The sequence below is a fragment of the Camelina sativa genome, chromosome 12 (genome assembly GCF_030686135.1).
Source record: "Camelina sativa cultivar CO46 ecotype springtype chromosome 12, ASM3068613v1".
Classification (NCBI taxonomy): Eukaryota; Viridiplantae; Streptophyta; class Magnoliopsida; order Brassicales; family Brassicaceae; genus Camelina; species Camelina sativa.
This window is the reverse complement of record NC_141891.1, coordinates 19,066,918-19,085,817: the sequence shown is the minus strand read 5'-3', so window position 1 is coordinate 19,085,817 and position 18,900 is coordinate 19,066,918. Positions and strand designations below refer to the sequence as shown.

The following is an 18,900-nucleotide window of genomic DNA, read 5'->3' as shown; positions in this document are numbered from 1 at the left end:
TAGGGTTGATTATAAAACCCAATAGCACGCCTCCTTTGTTCTTTAGCGAAGAATGATGTTGTGACATGAATTGTTGATCTTTCTTCCTCAATTTGATTTCTTGAATGCATTCTTGAATTCTGGGTTTCTAAACACTTTGTGACATAGAAACTCTTCACTTGTTTCGTTCCATACAACCACCTAAACATTTATCTCCATCAAACCATTGTTTTCTTCCTTCGATCTTCACACATCATCACCCAAAACCATCCGTTCATCATCACATTCCATCCACATCACCTGTCACTCGGTTATCAGCCTTCAACAGAGTCCAATCCTAGGGGAAATCGTATTACTACGGCGGGAATTAGATGCACCCATAGTGGGAGATTCTCCGTCAGGAGAAATGCAGTACCATCCTCTGCCCATAAACTGGTCAGTCCCCTTCCAAGATCCATCTACAAAGCATCGATGGCAAGATCCATGATTGTGCAACACACCGCAGCTCTAAACCGTAGACCTTGTTGAAATTCGAGAATCGCTTGGATGGGAAGATCCTGGGGGATCTTTCTGAGCTGAACACCACTATCCGTAAAATTGCTACCGGGTTTGAGTCTAAGTTACTAAATAATTTATCATTGCGAGCCTTCCAGATATACCATAAGATCCACGGGAACACTTCTATCGAAGGAGTGTCCTGAAATCTCCAAAATAATGAATCCATATTTGCATAGACAGAGTCTGAGGGAAAGCAACCCGAAGAAGTTGGGAAGTAGGACAAGCCCCAGACCTGCCGAGCCGGAGAACATAAGAAGAGAGCATGATTGACTGTCTCTTCCGCTTCTCCACATATCGCACATTCCACATCACAACCAAGTCCACGACGTCATAGATTAGCTGTTGTCGCTATACAACCCGTAATAGCTTGCCACAAAAAATGCCTGAGCTTCGGTGGACACCAAATTTGCAAGACAAACGCTTGTAGGGGAATAATATTAGGGCCGGAAACAGGAGAGATGCTCTCCGATTTCTGGCGTAAAGCTTGATATCCTGATTTAACCTAATTAATATTGTATGATTAATAAGATTGCCACGATTAGCTATATATAAATTTAAAATAACCTAAATACCAAAAATATATATGTTTATATATATCTATATATAATTTAACCCGAAGATATTAATTAGTTATGGCTAGATAACCAAATATCAAAATGTCTTTTTTTTTTCAAAACTAAACATATATTTATTTACAAAATGACACCAAATTTCATTAAAACTGAACCAATTTTTAGCTGCTCTTCCGTTTATAGTCTTTCGCATTAGACCTCTTACCTCCTTTGTTATTTTCTCTAACATCAGTAGCTATCTCAGCACCTTTGGTCGGTTCTATGTCTGGCGATCTCCACTTCGACACGAGTATTATTTTTTGACTCTATCTCTGATGATTAATTTATAGTTTAATTTATGTTATGCTGTTATGTCTTACTTTCTTTTTCAATAAACGAGATGACCATGAACGAAGGCAGCTAAGGATTATGGAGGTCATAAAATACCCATAATATTTTGAAATTGAGTTAATTTTGGCTAAAAAACCTTAAGCTGACTCTAATACAATAAAGAATGGACCCCTATAATTTTTTAATATTGTCTTCACTCCCATAAGCATAAGTTCTAGCTCCGGCTGCTCCGCTACTGGAAATGACGAAGAAAAATGCTAATAAAACCTCTACTAATTTTTTTTATCGACTTCAATCTATTGTTTTAACTTTTAAGAGACTTTTTCTTATGTAAAAGTCTTTGTTTAATCTTGTAAATCACACACTAATACATTATATATAAAGTTTATTTAATTTTCCATTATATATTGCGTAAAGTAATAACAACTGGTATCGTGGCTGCCATTGGATCGATCCTTAGATGGTGGATCTGCAAGTAATTAATTTTCAAATTATTGACTATGAGATATAATGCATTTAGAAAATATTTTCTATACATATATTTGATCAACAAATGCAAATATCACTCGTAGATCTCAGCATTCAGTCTAGTCTTTTAACCAATGAGGACTCGAAAACATGCTTCACGTGTCATTTGGTAAATATAGACAAGAAATAGGACAAATAGTAAAAGGAGTCGTCGCCGTCAAAAAAAAAAATGCAAAATAAAGTAAAAGGAGTCAGTTAGGTAAAAGTACAATGTAGTGTAGCCATTTCGTTACGGCATAAGTACATGTAAGAAAAAAACAACAAAACTCAGAAAACAAAAGTAAAAATCAGACAAACATAAAGACCTCATCTGCTCATCATATCTCGGTTTGGGTCATGTCTTTTTCTTGTATTAAAAGAAGAAAAAAAGGAAAAGGAGAGACAGCTAAAGTGCACGTGGCATGTGAGCAGTTCCAAACTTGAAAAGGACGTGCTTCACGTGTCTTAATTCCTACCATTTTCCAAAGTTATCATTTGCTTCACTGTCCATAACAACCATTCCAGTTTTTTCGTTGGTTTAGTTTAGAGCTGTCTTACTTAGAATATAAGTAACTTATCCCAACCGGATTCAAAGTTGTGTTTCAATTATCATGTTTCTTAATAATTATTGATGTTACCAGCTTGAGAGCGACTCATAAGGAGACATGAGCTTTGCATAAAAAAAGCATAACTACATTTTCAAGTTTTCAACTTCTTACAAAATAACAGAAGTATACATTCGAGACATATGATCCAATAGAAACAACGTCTTAAAAAACTTTGCGTTCCTTATTATTACAATGCCCATACTGCAAACAGACCCACAAAGAAGAAGCTAAGACAACAAAAGACCTCTTAGCTACGCCACCACCATTCATCAGCATCACCATCACATCATCAAACCAAGACCATCACATCACCATTAAAGCAGCACCATCAGCATCATCATACACCATTCACCATCAGTCTATACAGGGGTCACAAGCACTAGTTTCCTTCCAAACTCCTAAAACCCTAAATGAGTCCTAACAGATAAGGAGTTTCCCATCACAGAGCAACAAAAATACAGCTCCCCCGGAGAGAATTCAGTTCCGGTTTTACCAACTCCCACTTCCAATTTTCCTTTTCCCCAGCTTTCAACCACCATAAGGAGGAACTTAAAAGAAGAAGTTCAAAGACAACTAAAACGCACCAATCTAAACGAACAACACATTTTATCACCTGAGCCCTGTGTAAGATTTTCTACACCAGCCACTCACACCACCGCCCATGATTGTTTCCTATATGGTTATTAAAACTTCAACCCCTCACAAATTCAGACTTGACCTGACCACCACTTGCGCGGGTTGTTGTTGTTGACTCGTTAACTGGCGATGCTCTACGACCAAAGTTCAGTAAGAAATTCCTCTGGTCTTCATTAGTATGACGTAGACTCGCACGTAGAAGCTCAGCAGGCATCTCCCTCTTTATAGCTAGCTCCAACACATCAGCTGCATTATCATGGTTCTGACAAAGGATTGTCTCATACTTGCTCCTGCAATATTTAGTAAGAAGAGAGAAGAATTCATCAAACGAAGCTCTCCAGAGTCCATCATTCGAGTTGTTGCTGACACGTGGAACTGCCGCCACTACTACTACTACTACTTCAGCAGCTCTCTCAAGAAGAGATACCAACACTACCGATGCTCCATCACCTGAAGGGCTTCCTATCGGACGGAGAGGTGGCTGTTCTGAAGAACAAACAACAGCTGCAAGACAAGCACTCAGTGCTCGGAGGTCCATTGCTTGAACACAAACCGTAACTGCTTTAGCAAGATTAGCTATTGTCTCTGCTGCAAGGCTATCTGACGGTAAACCACCGAAGAGAAATCTGAGGTGGCGGAATACAGCCATACAGACAACACGAGCAATCTCAGTACCAGGTACAAGAAGCTGTAGATACTTCGTGAGCAGTTTCCGACCTTTGGGAAGTGTCGTTATGCGTAGAAAGACAATATCATCCTTGGCGGTCAATCCTGTTTTCTGTCCTGTTTTGCTGAAGGGATCAACGAGTTGAAGTGAAGTTGCTAATCCTTCAAGCAGGATCTGTCGTTTTCTCTTGAGCTGAGCTCCTCCATCTTGTGGCCTGTTGAATTGGAGAGTCCTATCAATGTCAACTATATCGATAAGAACTCCAAAAGCATCTTCAATAGTGACCCTAGCTGCAACAAGAGGTTCATCTTCCAGATGCTTTTCAGATCCCTTATGACCAGACCTTCCATCACCAGAGCTAGGCGGAGAGTCAACCTCGAGTAAGGCTCGTGGCCTGGAAATAAAAGGAAGTGTAATCTTTCCAAGAGCATCCACATGAACTTGTGGTTGCTGATCTGAACTACTATTACGGGACCGGGATTGGTGATCCTTCAAATGAGAAGGATACAACTGAGGAGGCTTTGTTCTTGATCCGGCTGACTTTTTGGCAAGCCTAGCTTGGTGGTAATAGTCATTGACATAAGGGTCACTACTGTGTGAGTTGGAATGCTGCATCTTGAGAATACTCTCTATCTCTTCTGAAGTCATGTACTTTGATCTAAACTGCAATCCACTTTCACTTTTCTGGCTGGCCAAATCCGAGTTCTGTTGGGAGATGCCTCTGTTCTTCCGACTTCTGTGAGATGACTTATGTTTGTGTTCCCTTACTTCACCAACACCAAAAGGAGCTTTTTGTGATGGTGAAGGATAGGAATTATACAGTTGTGATTGCAATGCAGCAAGATGAGCTAGAGATTGTCTCTGCTGAAGTGATATCAACTGTTGAGAAGTGAAACCATTCCGAGGAGGCAACTGTTGCAAATGCTGCTGTTGTACCAGACTGTGTAACAACCCCGAATGGTCACCGTGCAGAAGGCCAGGGTCAGTCACCCAGTGAGGAGGTTGCGCCATGTTACCAAGAGTAGGACCACATGAGGCATATCTAGCCAAATTACTACCGTAATGCGGCTGTCCATGTGACAATCCTGAAAGGTGGTAAGTCGTGTTTGACAGAGGAGATGCATTTGGAGCAGAAAAGTTCGACTGACTACCACCAGGAAGAGAAGGAGCACGATGAATATGGCTCGGTGAAGACTGTTGTGATCGTTTGCCAGGCGAAGGAAAAGATGTAAACGCCGATTCTGGTACAATAATCGGTTCGCTACTGTAATGTTGTAGCTGTGTTTGCTTCTGAGGATATGAGGATGTCCTGTATAGAGAATTTGAATTGGCAGATGATTGTGGCTGTGAAGGCCAACTAGCTTCCTGAGCTTGTTCTTCAAGCGTGTGTTGGTCCAACCAGCTTGTGAACTCATTATCCTGTGTCCAATCTGTAGCAGTGGAACCTGGAGATAAAAGGACTATTTAGAAAAAGCTTGTAATGAATTGAGTTAATGGCATATAGAGAACCAAAATCATCATTTCAACAACCAAAACTCATCTCTCAAAACCAAACCATCACCTCCATATAGGGGAGATAAGATCATCAAATTTTTGAACCCATAGAGTATATATCTAAAAGTACAAGCTCACAGTTTTTAATCTCAGTTGCATAGTTCAAGAAGAAGAAAAAGTCACCATAGAAGAACAAGAAAATAAAGCAAGCTACAGAAAACTCTTGAAAGTAAACAGTAAAAACCAAACTCACTTTCCCTTGAAAAGGACCCTGATCCTCTGTCACCAATTACTCCAAGGTGTTTGGGCCCAGTAACATTTCTATTCAGCTACACAAGATAAGACCAAAAAAAATAAGATAAGTAAAGTAGAGAACAAGTAAGAATAAGAAGCTGAGAAAGACAGATTGATTTATCTCAAGAGAGACTATTAAAAAAATGATAACAAAAGGATAATAATAGAGTATCAAAATTAACAGCATTTCTCAGCGAATAATACTAAAATTATGCTAACCTTTGCAAAAGTTGTGGCAAGATCATCCATCTCAGAAAAAGATCCTAAACCAGCACCCTGAAACCACAAGTGAAATGTTTGTTTTAATCATCCATTTATCTCAAATATAACTATCCAAGAACACAGCCCAACTGAGCCATTACCTCTCTTTTATCAAACAAGTGATACTCTTCATCATCGACATGTCCACGAACAGAAGCATCTTCATCAAGACCACCCAATTCAACTTCTTCAAGACTTTGACCAAAGAACTCATATTGAGATGCGTCAAAAAGAGCACTTTTATTATCTGCACAAGAAAAAAAATAACAACCGTTTTCATCACACACATGTCACCAAGAAAAAATTAGTTGAACCGGAATTAAAACTAGAACTAAAAAGCTCTCAGTGTAAACAAATCTCAATTTCATTTCATGCTTTGGAACGACACTACAAAAAAGCAGAACTAGTAAATCTTCTAGGTTCTAGATCAACTTGAAAACTCATCTCCTCTGTTACATCAAACATATGTATATAAAAAAGTTTCTAAAAGTAATACCAAATCAGAAGCAAATTAAATCATCCACATCTCGGATCAAAGAAAGAAACTTTACTCGATTTGAAACAGAGAGAGCTTAAAGAAAGAAAAGAGAGAAGTAAACCTGAAGAAGTCGTCCGAGCGAAGTTATAGAAATCTTTAGAACCAGATCTCTCCATGATCAAATACTAAGACAGCTAAAAACACACAGAGAAACAGAGAAAACACAAACGAATCTCCTCCAAAAGGGTTTTCTTGCTACTACTCCTTGTCAAGGAACTAAAAGAAAGGTAAGTGAAAAGATTTAGCTCCAGATTCTCCGGGGAATTAGAGGAAACCTCTCTTCTCCTCTCCCCTAAAAGAAGAGATTAAAGATTAGAGAAGAGAGAGAGAGAAAGAGAGAGCCTTTTATTATTATCTGCTCTCTTTCCCTGCGCTGTGCGTAACATTGACACATCAATGACCTTCCTTGCCCGAACAAATCCTCTCCTCTACTCTTTTCTCCTTTTATTTTATTTTTATGGCTATCTCTGTCATTTTTGCTTTATTTTCTCTTTTCTTTCTACTTTTCTTTTGTGGTGAGTTAAGTTTAATCATATAACTTATTCGCAAGGAAAATTTTAGAAAAATTATTTTCATTTGTCGTCAAGGAAAAAAATTCTCTTCTGTTGACAAAAAATATAAAGTAAATATTCTACTTTCTCTCATTTTTTTTCTTAACTTTCTATTAATTAATAATTGTTTACTAAAATTAGTGATTATTAAAGAATAAACCCTCTTTGTATTCTTTTAAATTGTCTAGTCTTAGCTTTTGGTTGGTGCGAAAGAAGTTTAGATGCACGGCATGTGCTACGGGTGTCTCGCTAAAATCAGTATGAATTTACTGAGATATTCATTTATGTATCAAATCTCAGTTACGACAGTTATAAAATAAAGAATATTCATACATAGACACTGAATATCCGGATCTCTGAGTCCGTCCAGATGACACTTCTCAGATCGCTCATTGAATACTGAGATTTCCGAATCCGTCCAAATGAACATGTGGGATCACCACTTTTGGCAGAAGGACTCGCATTTCTCCAAGCACTGAAATATGCAGCAATTCTAGGTTTTTCAAAACTCTCATTAGCTTCAGACTCGACCCAATTGATTGAAGCCATCAAATCGAAGACTCCGCACAAAGAGCTCTATGAGATTCTCTATGATATCCTAGCTATCTCCTCTACTTTTCGAGAATTTTGTTTTTGTTTTATTTTTAGAGAATAGAATAAGAAAGTTGATGAATTAGCAAAAGCGATCTTAAAAGACTCTCCCTTGTATGCGACTGTTCAGGTCTAAAAGAAATGAAATCGATTGACAAAAAAAAAACATTGATTTTTGTCAACATAGACATAGAAATTTGAACTAACAATTTTGACAACCCTTGTTATTATGAATACCTAAACATTATAGCCTTACCTTGAGTCTTGTTATTATCAATCAACAACTAAATGATAAATCATATATATTTTATTTTATATTTTTTCGTAACATATTCTCTGCTAAGAATCGAACTTCATACAGCATATAGAGACATTTGATTTTTTTTTAAAATGTTTAACATATACTATAAGATTTTACAATACACGGTAATTACAGTAAGTTCATAATACAAAAATTTAGTTTAATTTATGAAATACGAAAAACAATTATATATGTATAACATCAAAAAAGTTTACAACAAAAGATCGATTTTTTATACTCAAACAAAGAATTGGGTTCAACCACACTAGAAATGAGTTAGCTCATGGTTTGGTTCTTGAACTTAGAAATCTCTAGATTAGAGTAACATTTATTTATTCTTTTTTTTTTCTAAACATAAATAAATAAAAAGATGACATATTTACTGTTAAACGATTTTTTGTTCGAATAACAAAAAAAAAAGAAATTTGCAACGAATTTGTTTTCACCAGCATATGTAATTTGGGAACCAAACACTTAACATTTGATCAGCTTAAATAAACTAGTGGGCTAACCACTAGACTTTAACGAAAATTTTCACAACTGATTTGTTTATGTGTGTAACTGTTTTGGATAACTATGAAACAAACCAAAAAAATTGGTTGATATAGCTTTATAGATACCACATCCACTTACTACACAATATGATACTAATCAAAATGATATTTTTATATGATTCGAACAAATTTTCTCCTTTTCAACTTTATATATGCTTTTACTTGTTCAAAACTCAACCAAATAAGTTAGTTATGAATATTAATAGATTAACAAAAAAATTAAATGCATATGGACGATATTTAAAAAAATAAAATATAACTGGGAGAGACAAGTTCTATGGTCCATGTGAATGGATTTCATTCGGTCGGTTCAGTTTGATCTTATTTTGTCATTTGTATTTATTATACACAATTCTAACGCCCTATACTATATAAATATATATGACACCTACACTTACTTGCGCAGACTTGATGTAACCGGCCACGCAAAGTTTTTAAATTGATATGTAATCAATCTACGGATTTGTAAATATTGATGATGTTCACACTCCATAATCATAGGGGCTACAAAGTCAAGCATACCATTTTTTAAATATTATAAAGCTATATGACACATTTCAAGCACAATTAGAAAGCACACACAAAAGTTATCAACTTGCTGTTAGAAGAGTTTTCGAACGTACGTTGATAGGCAAATCTAGTGCGATAAAAAAAGTAGACACGTTTGAATGTCTACATTTCGAAAATTGACATTAAATTTAGTAAATTTGATAACAGAATTTGATAGAAAAGAAAAAAAATGAGAGAGAGAACGTTAAAATGTTATGCGAAAAGGGAAAAAAAGAAAAGAAATTCACATTTCAACGAGCCGGGTATCATTAACAATATAAAGCCCAAAATAGAAATGGGTTTGACTAACGGCCCAATAAGAGGTGCTAGGGTTTTTCTCAGTCCTCTCCACAAAGAGTTTCTGGGATCACTATTAAAGCCGCATTTCTCATAGAATCCGCCACTTAGGGTTCATAGCAGCCAGAGAGAGAGAGAGAGACGAAACCAGAGAAAGATCTAAGCATCAAAGCTCAACAATGGTGAAGTTCTTGAAGACGAACAAGGCTGTGATCCTTCTTCAAGGACGTTACGCCGGGAAGAAAGCCGTCATCGTCAAATCCTTCGACGACGGTACCCGTGACCGTGGCTACGGACACTGCCTCGTCGCCGGGCTCAAGAAGTACCCGAGCAAAGTCATCCGCAAAGACTCAGCCAAGAAGACTGCCAAGAAATCTAGGGTTAAGTGTTTCATCAAGCTCGTTAACTACCAGCATCTGATGCCTACGCGTTACACACTCGACGTGGATCTCAAGGAAGTGGCGACCCTTGATGCCCTTCAGTCCAAGGATAAGAAGGTTGCTGCTCTTAAGGAGGCCAAGGCTAAGCTTGAGGAGAGGTTCAAGACTGGCAAGAACAGATGGTTCTTCACCAAGCTCAGGTTCTGAGAAATTTCGATTTCGACGAAGGACGCTTTTGAGCTTTTTGTTATCGAATTTTTAGTTTCTAGGGTTTCTCATTTCCTATGGTGATAAATTGTGGAACCTGTTTTGGATTGTGTAAGACGTTTTGTTTTGAGTTTCGATTATGGATTTTGCCTTTTATTCTGTTTCTCTAATGCATTTTGATTACATATTTGTTTCCATTGAAGTATCTGCTTATGTTATACGGAATTTGTCATTTCTTTGGTTGATTATGTTAGATTCTAGATCATTCATTCGAAGAATCTTGTTCATTATCTCGGTTAGAAATTGATACATTTTTGTTATTATTTGAAAATGATAACCTTAGAAATGTTCCAGTTTCACATAACCTCAGGGAACTTAGATTGGTTTTACTCATTGGCATATACATGGTTTTGAATCATTCATTAGTTAAATGTCATTCATTCTCCCTCCCTTGTTTAAGCTTCTACTAAAATTCTAGAATCAGCAAATGTGTTTGCAAAATGTTGAATCTAGTAACCTTTTGTCACATTTTTATTTGATTTTGTTCGATTCTGAATATCTCTTGCCAAAAGGTTGTGTTCATAATCTTGGTTATGGCAATGACAAAAGTTATTAACTAGAGTCATACTGTGCATGCATAGATCGCTTACCAACTTGTATTGTCATTCAACAGACTGTAAGGGTTCTGTGAATAGTTTCAGCAAATGTAATACAAAGAATTAAGCTTACAACCAATTTATTCTGTTGATTAATTGTTAATGTTAGGGACAGATACTTAAAAGAGTATATTTGATGCATAACAATACAAATGTTTCTCTTTTATTGTACTACAAACGCAAGCTAAACAAAATTGAGGTATTGTTTATCTTTTATGATCAATACAAGACATATTCGTAGCCTTTGTCTGATTTCACTTGGGAACTAATAGATCGACAGCTAAGTAATAACTTCCAACGATCACCGTTGATGCAAGAGAGCTTCGAGCCATCCTTATCCCAATACCTCGGAACAGAAGATTTCTATCTGTAGGATGTATTCCTGTCCATCTCTCTAATCTCTTTCCAGGTTTATTCCATTTCAGAAACTTCCTCTCTTTTGCTGTATACTGTCACAAATCAATAGAAAACCAGACATAAAAGAAAGTGAAAACAGAGCTTTGAGTTTCATAATATCTCTTTGTAAGATAACAAGGGTAGATTTTGTTGTACCTTCGGCAATATTACACACTGCGCACGTGTTCTTGCTGTGTCAAAGCTATGAGATGCCGCAGCTGCAACGGCACCAGAAATCCCAGCTGCAATGCTAATTGCTACCGGAGATAAAGGTCCGATCTCTTCTACAGAACTGAATCAACAAGTTTTGCAGAATCAATAAAGTTTCAAGTTGATTCAGAACTCCGTAGATTGAGAGTTAAGTACCTGGGCAAAGGATTCATTCCAACAGCTTTCCAACCGACCATTGCCTCATGAAGAAACTGCCATGTTGAAAAGAACACTCCTCCATAAAGACAATCTCTTATAAGACCTGAACGTAGATTCCTCCATAAAGATCTATATCCTTCAAGTGATGCAACATCGAGAGGTCTCTTAACATCCATGGCTGATGGCGGGTTTCCTGTTCCAGTCATCATCCACGGGTACTCTTGCAAAGCAGCTGTCATGTTCGGATGTTTATGATTTAAGACGGATAAGAGACTGACTGTTTGTGTCAATGACTTTACATCAAGAGTGTATCTTCTTAGCAATTTGGTGATCATGGGTGAAACAGGTGCAGTCTCTGCAACAGCGGCAGCATTTGGAGCCCGTGATGCAGCAGTCACTTGTTTTCTGACTTTGATTAGCTCAAATGGAGAAGTTACCACTGTTTCTGCTGCACCTCCCACCATCCCAGCTAGAAAAGCTTCACCGACACTCACATAGTTATCATGTCGACCATCTGTAACAAAATGAATTCATATAGGAAGTACTCCTTAGATTCTTCACGACAAACGTTCCACTCAAGCAAAAACGGGTAAATTCAGCTACCAAATTCGTACTACCATCAGGCATTGTCCTATTCTCGAATTTAGACACAACAAAGGAGACATGGGATCTGTGCAATACCTTTATAGAAAGCTGTTAGAATCTCATAGACACCAAACCTTGCACCAACACCTGAAATTCTTCCTAGAGTTAACGATCCAAGACCACTGTACAGACCTGCATTGGTGTCCAAAAAAGCCAGAAACAATCAAGAATATGCCATTTTGCCTGATGCAGAATCAGAAAACGATTGAAATCTAAAAAAGAGTAAATTGTGCAAACCTGAATAGCCAGAGAAGCGAAGAACTCTATTCACAACTTGAAAGGGGCCTAATTTCTTATTGGGTCCTGAACCAACCTATACAGTTCAATGTTGAAATCAAACCCCCACAGAATCTAAGTGATAGAAAGGAATATGATACAAATTTGTTGAAGGAAGAAACCTGGATAATGGTTTTGATTGTATCCAGAGGATAAGCGAGAGCAGTTCCTAACGAGACAGAAGCAGAGGCAGCGATGGCATGCGTTGCAAACTGATGATTCTCAAGAAGCTTATCCATCTTAAACTCGTCCTCTATCTGTTCGACGAAATGCCTCAACGAAAAAAAAAGTACATATACCTACACGTTTCAATTCAGCAACTACAGTATTAATATTCAAACACATACAATGCCCACTCATTTCTTGCTACAATCCCAAAATCACGAGTTTTTCTAGAAGTAGATCAAACAAGTTCTTCTTATCAATACTTTCTGAACTTTGATCAATCACAAAAGAAACACACATACCTCTGATGCTGTCTCAATCAAGAAGACATTTCTCCCACAAGAAGAGATTAAGTAAACAAAAACCAGATCAAAGACTGAGAAGACGACCGACGCTAATCGGAGAAATAGAACACGGCGTCGAGAAAAAAAGAAACGACGTTGTTTAATCAGAAAACGCCCTAAAAACCAAACGATGTCGTAGTAATGTAATTAAAAAGATAAATAACGAAATGTTAAAAACGGAAAACAAATTGGGTGACGTCATAATAAAAGATTGAGATGCCCGATTTGTAGGTTCATTCATATAAACCAGAAAAAAGCTGCCAAACCTATTTCTGCAAACCCTAATCGGGCCGGGTCAATTTCTCCCAAACATTGCATCCCTCTTATCTTCCTCCGATTCCCTCCGCCGTTCGTCGGAAATCTCCACCTCCGGCTGGTTTTAGCTCCCTCTTCCCCGGAACCGAAGCTACTGTACCGGAATTTTATCACTTTTGTACGAAACCGATTTCTTGTAACCGGCCACAAACCAGAACAGGTTCGTATTCTTCATCAATGCTTGTACAACAAATTTGACTGGTTCGTTTTTTTTTTTTCTGTTTGGTTTTGGTTTGTTTTGTTTCTGTCTGAATTGTGTAGTTTAGCCGAGATTTGGGTGCATGTGGTTTTTAGAATTTGCTTTTGAATGGTTCAATCAATGTGGCTTTTGTATATTATCAGAATTTGAGATCATTGGAGGATCTTGGCTTTGTTTATTCCTTGAGTTCTTTGAGAATGTTAACAAAGTCTCTACCTTTTCTTCTTCTTTGTTGAATGAGTACAGGCTTTATGGATCCGGAATTGGAACCTGTAGCTCTTACACCGCAGAAACAAGACAATGCATGGAAGCATTGTGAAATTTACAAATACGGTGATAGACTTCAGATGAGGTGTCTCTACTGTAGGAAAATGTTCAAAGGTGGAGGTATCACTAGGGTTAAGGAACATTTAGCTGGTAAGAAGGGACAAGGCACGATCTGTGACCAAGTCCCTGAAGATGTGAGGCTCTTTTTGCAGCAGTGTATTGATGGAACCGTGAGACGACAGAGGAAGAGACCAAAATCCAGTTCAGAGCCTTTGTCTGTAGGTGCTTTACCTCCTATTGAAGGAGAAATGCTGTTGCTTCCGTCTGATGTGAATGACGATTTTAAATCGCCTGGTAGTTCGGATGTGGTTGTGCAAACCGAGAGTGTGATGAGTGGCAGAACAAAGCAGAGAACTTACAGGAGTAAAAAGAACGTTTTTGAGAATGGTAGTGGGAGCAACAATATTGACCTGATTGGTAGAGACATGGATAATTTGATTCCCGTGGCGATTAGTAGTGTGAAGAACATTGTGCACCCATCTTTTAGAGATAAGGAGAATTCAGTTCATATGGAGATCGGACGGTTCTTGTTTGGCATTGGAGCTGATTTTGATGCAGTAAATTCTGTTAATTTACAACCAATGATTGATGCTATTGCCTCTGGAGGATTCGGTGTATCTGCTCCCACTCAGGATGACCTTAGAGGTTGGATACTGAAGGATTCTGTAGAGGAAATGACTAAAGAAGTTGATGAATGCAAAGCAATGTGGAAGAGGACAGGCTGTTCCCTTTTGGTTGAGGAATTGAACTCTGATAAAGGCTTTAAAGTCCTTAACTTTTTGGTTTACTGTCCAGAAAAGGTAGTCTTTCTGAAATCCGTGGAGGCATCTGAGGTATTATCTTCTAGTGATAAATTGTTTGAGCTACTTAGGGAGCTGGTTGAAGAAATTGGCAGTACCAATGTTGTTCAAGTGATAACAAAATGCGAAGATCACTACATTGATGCTGGGAAAAAGCTGATGGATATGTATCCTTCTCTATATTGGGTTCCTTGTGCTGCACATTGCATAGATCAGATGCTTGAGGAATTTGGGAAGCTAGGCTGGATAAGCGAGACTATCGAACAGGCTCGAGTTATCACAAGGTTTATTTACAACCGTAGTGGTGTTTTGAACTTGATGTGGAAATTTACTTCGGGTAATGATATCCTGCAGCCAGCATTTAGCACTTCTGCCTCAAATTTTGCTACATTGGGTAGAATAGCCGAACTCAAATCCAATCTTCAGGCTATGGTTACTTCGACAGAGTGGAATGAATGTTCATATTCGGAAGAACCAAGCGGGTTGGTGATGAATACCATCACTGATGAAGCCTTTTGGAAGGCAGTAGAGTTGGTGAACCATTTAACAGGTCCTCTTTTGCGGGCTTTGAGAATAGTTTCTTCTGAAAAGAGGCCTGCAACGGGGTATGTCTATGCAGCAATGTACCGAGCAAAAGATGCAATCAAAACACATCTGGTTAACAGGGAGAATTACATGGTATACTGGAAAATTATAGATCGATGGTGGGAGCAACAACAGCATACTCCTTTGGTTGCTGCTGGCTTCTTTCTTAACCCGAAATTCTATTATAACGCCAGCGATGAAATGCGTAGTGAGATTAGTATATCGGTGCTCGATTGCGTCGAGAAACTGGTTCCTGACGACAAGATTCAAGACAAAATCATCAAGGAGTTAGCCTCCTACAAATTTGGTACTGGAGTTTTTGGAAGAAACTTGGCAATCAGAGCTCGGGACACAATGCTTCCTGGTATGGTTTAATTTTCCTTGATTTTTTTGTTTTCTTGTGTAAATCTCATTTGTGCTTCTCTAACTTGGACTCTCTTTACATGCTTGGTTCTTAGCTGAGTGGTGGTCTACATATGGAGAAAGCTGCTTGAACCTCTCACGTTTTGCGGTACGTGTTCTTAGTCAGACGTGCAGTTCATCAGTTAGTAGCTCCAGGAGAAACCAGATACCTGTCGAACAAAAATACCAATCGACTAATTCCATTGAGCAAAAACGGCTCAGCGATCTTGTATTTGTTCAGTACAACATGCGCCTCAGACAACTGTAAGTCGTATATCTTGTCCTTATCAGCCAAATCTTTAGTTTCCAGGGAGTAAGAAAGGAAAGATCTAACGGTTCTCTTGTTTCCTCTAGGGGTCATGTAAGCGAGGATGACACACTAGACCCGTTATCACACAACAGGATGGATGTTCTTAAAGACTGGGTTTCCGGAGACCAAGCTTGTGTAGAAGGGAATGGAAGTGCTGACTGGAAGTTGCTAGAGCCTATTCATGGGAATCAAGTAGTACACATCATGGATGATACTGAAGACTTGGGTCCAGGTAAAAAAGATTCAGCATCATCCTTATACAATCTGTTTCTTTTTGAGAAGATTTGAGGTTTTAAAAAGTTGAAAAAATGTGTACAGGTTTCGATGATGCTGAGATATTCAAGGGAGACAAGGAAGAGAGAGATGAAGTTTATTATACAAACACATCAGAGAAGGTATTCACGTGATGTCTAAAAGCTTCTTGGTCGGCGGCGGCTCTTTTCTAACTCAGAGGATGCTGTTTGTAGTCATAGGGTTTGTTTGATTTGTAATTTTAGAGTCTTTTTACTCATTTAGATTTGTTCTTGTACAAGACGTTTCAGTATTCTTTCTTCTTCTTACTCCCCCTCATGCATTGTCCTCTTAGGTGTTTATTGTCAGGTTGTTCTGTCCAGATGTTTGACATATATATATTCACTTCCAAATGCCTATTTTCTCATTTATATATTTGATGGATTTGTTAGCACATTTGAATCACAAACAGTCTCTATGTCTATAACTACTCCTTAGTTCTTGTCGAGTTTTTGACCATTGTGACTGTGTTCTCAGTGACATCCGAAGATTCCTTTCTCGCTAGTTGCAGGCACAAAAAACTCCGACATTTTTAGCATTTTCAGTGGCCCATATTGTTTGTCCATAATGGCCCAGCCCATTAAGAGACAATTGGTGTAATCGGAGGAAAAATAGACGGAGATAAGCTCAAATAAGGTCTACGACAGTGTTCCATCGGGCATCGGTGGCGAGGGATGGCTTCTTCGGGAACGATCAGATCTGACATATACGACAGAGAAGAACGCAAGCAGTTAATCTTATTTTTTTTTCCGATTTTGACTTTGATTTTTGATTCATTCTCTGTGTTCTTCTTAATTTGACTGTCTCAATCGTATGTCTCTCTGTAGGCAATACCAAGCGCATATTCGTGGTTTGAATGCTTACGAGCGGCATAAGAAGTTTTTAAAAGACTACGGTACTACACTTCTTTCAATGTGTCTCTTTCGATTTGTTTGTAGTTCGATAGTTAGGGTTTAAATGGACAAAAGTTTTGGGAATTTAGGGTGAATAAGTGGCTTTCTATTTACCCGAATCCATGTGTCCTAAATCAAAAACTGGTTGATGAACAGTCTTCTCCTCTGAGCTAGGAAGGAGGCTACAGTCAGCCTTACATGTTTTGTTTTTTTTGGTCTTCATTAGAAAGATTATTCCTTTTGCCCTGGAGTGAGCTACTTTTCATGAGGTTCATCTTTTTGTTTTTTTTTGTCACTTTACAGTTCGATTTTATGGGACGGATAAGCCAGCTGAGGTTAAGTTACCAGTTAAAACTGATCAGGACACACTAAGAGAAGGCTACCGGTATGTTTTGTATTGGAATGCTTGCTTTGATGAATCTGCTAGTTTCTTTTTTCTGAATCTTATTTGGTATACGCCATATGTTGGCATATATCTGTTACTTTGTTTTTGTTTATGAATTGTAGAAGATAGTTTCTTGTGTATCTTTTCTGATCTCTTGAACTCTCTGTAATTTTGGGGGTGTTTCTTTTTTTTGGTTAAAAGGTTTATACGTTCAGAGGAAGATGATTTGAACCCTTCTTGGGAGCAAAGATTGGTGAAAAAATACTATGATAAGCTTTTTAAAGAGTATCCTTTCATACATTGTGCTGCTTTGAGTTCATCATCACCAGTTAGATAATCTTTAGTTTATGTTCTAGTACTGTTTAATGGGATTGTGGATGAGTACAACACGTTTATCTCCTTGAATGATTTAAGATACTGTATAGCTGACATGTCAAGATACAAGACTGGTAAGGTAAAATCTGATGCATAGTTACTGTATCTCACGTGGATTCCTGTATTACTTTTGTTCAGTTGACTTATTTTTGAATGTTTGTAGATGGGTTTAAGATGGAGAACGGAAAAGGAAGTAATGACTGGGAAAGGTTAATATTCCTTCAAACTCTTTGCCTGTGATTTATTTTGAAGTAGCTGCGATAAGAGTTTTGAGTGTGAATGAAACTGCTTTCTGTCAGGGCAGTTCATGTGTGGGAGCAAACATTGTGATGAAAAGGAAGGGTTAGCAAGCTATGAGGCATGTACCTTTAGATATTTTCTCAATTACTGTTCTGATGTTTTTTGTCGGATTGTTTTACTGAGCTCTGTTGATTTTGCAGGTGAATTTTTCTTATCATGAAGCTGGAGAAGACAAACAAGCCCTTGTAAAACTCGTAGCTTGTGAGAGGTAGGCATTCATTGTATAGCTTGCTCATCTCTATTTTCTATGCTCTCTGAATTGAATTAGTAGTGGTTTTGGAAATTGAATACCGACGACCATAGTACTTGTATCCTGGTTTGTTTCAATGCTTTTGTTGTGTAACACTTGGTCTCAATAAAGCTTGACAACCTGCTTTCCTAAGTTTTCACAATATCAAACATTTTTGGCACCAGATGTGCGGATAAGCTCTATTACAAAAAAGGAAAGGAAGGCGAAAGATCAGAGAGTAAAGAAAAGAAAAAGCTGAAACGAAAACGGTATGGATAAAGAGATTCTTGTTAATTTGCAAATAAGAGTCATGCGTTATTCTTTTTCGATTACATTAAGTTGGATACGTTAACTTTGAAATACAGGAATCAATCATGCAGTGAAGATGACACAGATGAAGAGGAGAGGAGGAAAGGTGTGTAATATGCAAAGTTCAATATATTTTGGGTCTATTCTTTGTAGAAAAAGATATGGAATATTGTAATTTTGGGTAGGTGTGAAATATAATGTGTTTCATATTGTAGGGAAAACGGGAAAGCGCAAGTCGGAAGGTGATGATAGAGAAGGCAAGGATGATGAAAACTTTGACGAATACATGGAGGGAATGTTCCCGGGAAAGGGTGATAATTAGAGTTTCAATAGGTGAACCTTCTGCATCGTAGCATACACTGAGTTTGAACCCTGAAATGTAAAGACTTACAGAACCCCTTATTTTACCTAATGAACTGAATTTTAATATCGAGAAGATCTTGTCGTCATAATCT

The 18,900-nt window shown here is 37.9% G+C and overlaps 5 protein-coding genes and 1 pseudogene across 9 annotated transcripts; 3 read left to right on the top strand and 3 right to left on the bottom strand.

The window, feature by feature from the left end:
- Positions 1-2,617: 2,617 nt before the first annotated feature.
- On the bottom strand, positions 2,618-7,031 carry LOC104723674 (protein PAT1 homolog 2). The gene is made up of 5 exons (XM_010442061.3): positions 6,506-7,031; positions 6,008-6,153; positions 5,865-5,921; positions 5,605-5,680; positions 2,618-5,302 (listed from the first exon to the last, which is right to left on the bottom strand). Exons 1-5 carry the CDS (start codon positions 6,558-6,560, stop codon positions 3,246-3,248), a joined length of 2,391 nt encoding a protein of 796 aa, XP_010440363.2. The 5' UTR covers positions 6,561-7,031; the 3' UTR covers positions 2,618-3,245.
- A 2,314-nt stretch (positions 7,032-9,345) lies between these two features.
- LOC104723673 (large ribosomal subunit protein eL27x pseudogene) lies at positions 9,346-10,030 on the top strand (annotated as a pseudogene). The gene has a single exon (XR_015573917.1). The product of XR_015573917.1 is annotated as a large ribosomal subunit protein eL27x pseudogene (transcript).
- Positions 10,031-10,646: 616 nt separating this feature from the next.
- On the bottom strand, positions 10,647-12,968 carry LOC104723672 (uncharacterized). The gene is made up of 7 exons (XM_010442059.2): positions 12,684-12,968; positions 12,339-12,515; positions 12,178-12,253; positions 11,977-12,072; positions 11,293-11,809; positions 11,083-11,218; positions 10,647-10,979 (listed from the first exon to the last, which is right to left on the bottom strand). The coding sequence occupies exons 2-7, from the start codon at positions 12,453-12,455 to the stop codon at positions 10,785-10,787; spliced, it is 1,137 nt and encodes a 378-aa protein (XP_010440361.2). The 5' UTR covers positions 12,456-12,515; positions 12,684-12,968; the 3' UTR covers positions 10,647-10,784.
- LOC104723671 (uncharacterized) lies at positions 12,961-16,307 on the top strand. The gene is made up of 5 exons (XM_010442058.3): positions 12,961-13,200; positions 13,486-15,315; positions 15,410-15,617; positions 15,708-15,895; positions 15,982-16,307. Exons 2-5 carry the CDS (start codon positions 13,491-13,493, stop codon positions 16,068-16,070), a joined length of 2,310 nt encoding a protein of 769 aa, XP_010440360.2. The 5' UTR covers positions 12,961-13,200; positions 13,486-13,490; the 3' UTR covers positions 16,071-16,307.
- LOC109127300 (uncharacterized) lies at positions 12,963-13,328 on the bottom strand. The gene is given in 2 exon segments (XM_019231892.2): positions 12,963-13,160; positions 13,162-13,328. Coding segments are annotated over 2 exon segments (252 nt in total). The 5' UTR covers positions 13,216-13,328.
- A 49-nt stretch (positions 16,308-16,356) lies between the features above and the next one.
- LOC104723669 (uncharacterized) lies at positions 16,357-18,874 on the top strand. 4 transcript variants are annotated; one of them, XR_015573915.1, is made up of 11 exons: positions 16,357-16,684; positions 16,782-16,849; positions 17,151-17,232; positions 17,434-17,517; positions 17,647-17,681; positions 17,771-17,816; positions 17,912-17,965; positions 18,048-18,115; positions 18,322-18,405; positions 18,502-18,551; positions 18,661-18,874. XR_015573915.1 is itself a non-coding variant. In XM_010442054.3 (11 exons), the coding sequence occupies exons 1-11, from the start codon at positions 16,629-16,631 to the stop codon at positions 18,765-18,767; spliced, it is 744 nt and encodes a 247-aa protein (XP_010440356.2). In that variant the 5' UTR covers positions 16,357-16,628; the 3' UTR covers positions 18,768-18,874. The 4 variants fall into 4 exon arrangements, 2 of the variants coding, with proteins under 2 accessions (XP_010440356.2, XP_087333770.1); XR_015573916.1 differs by having other exon boundaries at positions 17,647-17,686; XM_010442054.3 differs by having other exon boundaries at positions 17,647-17,686; positions 17,907-17,965.
- Positions 18,875-18,900: the final 26 nt, after the last annotated feature.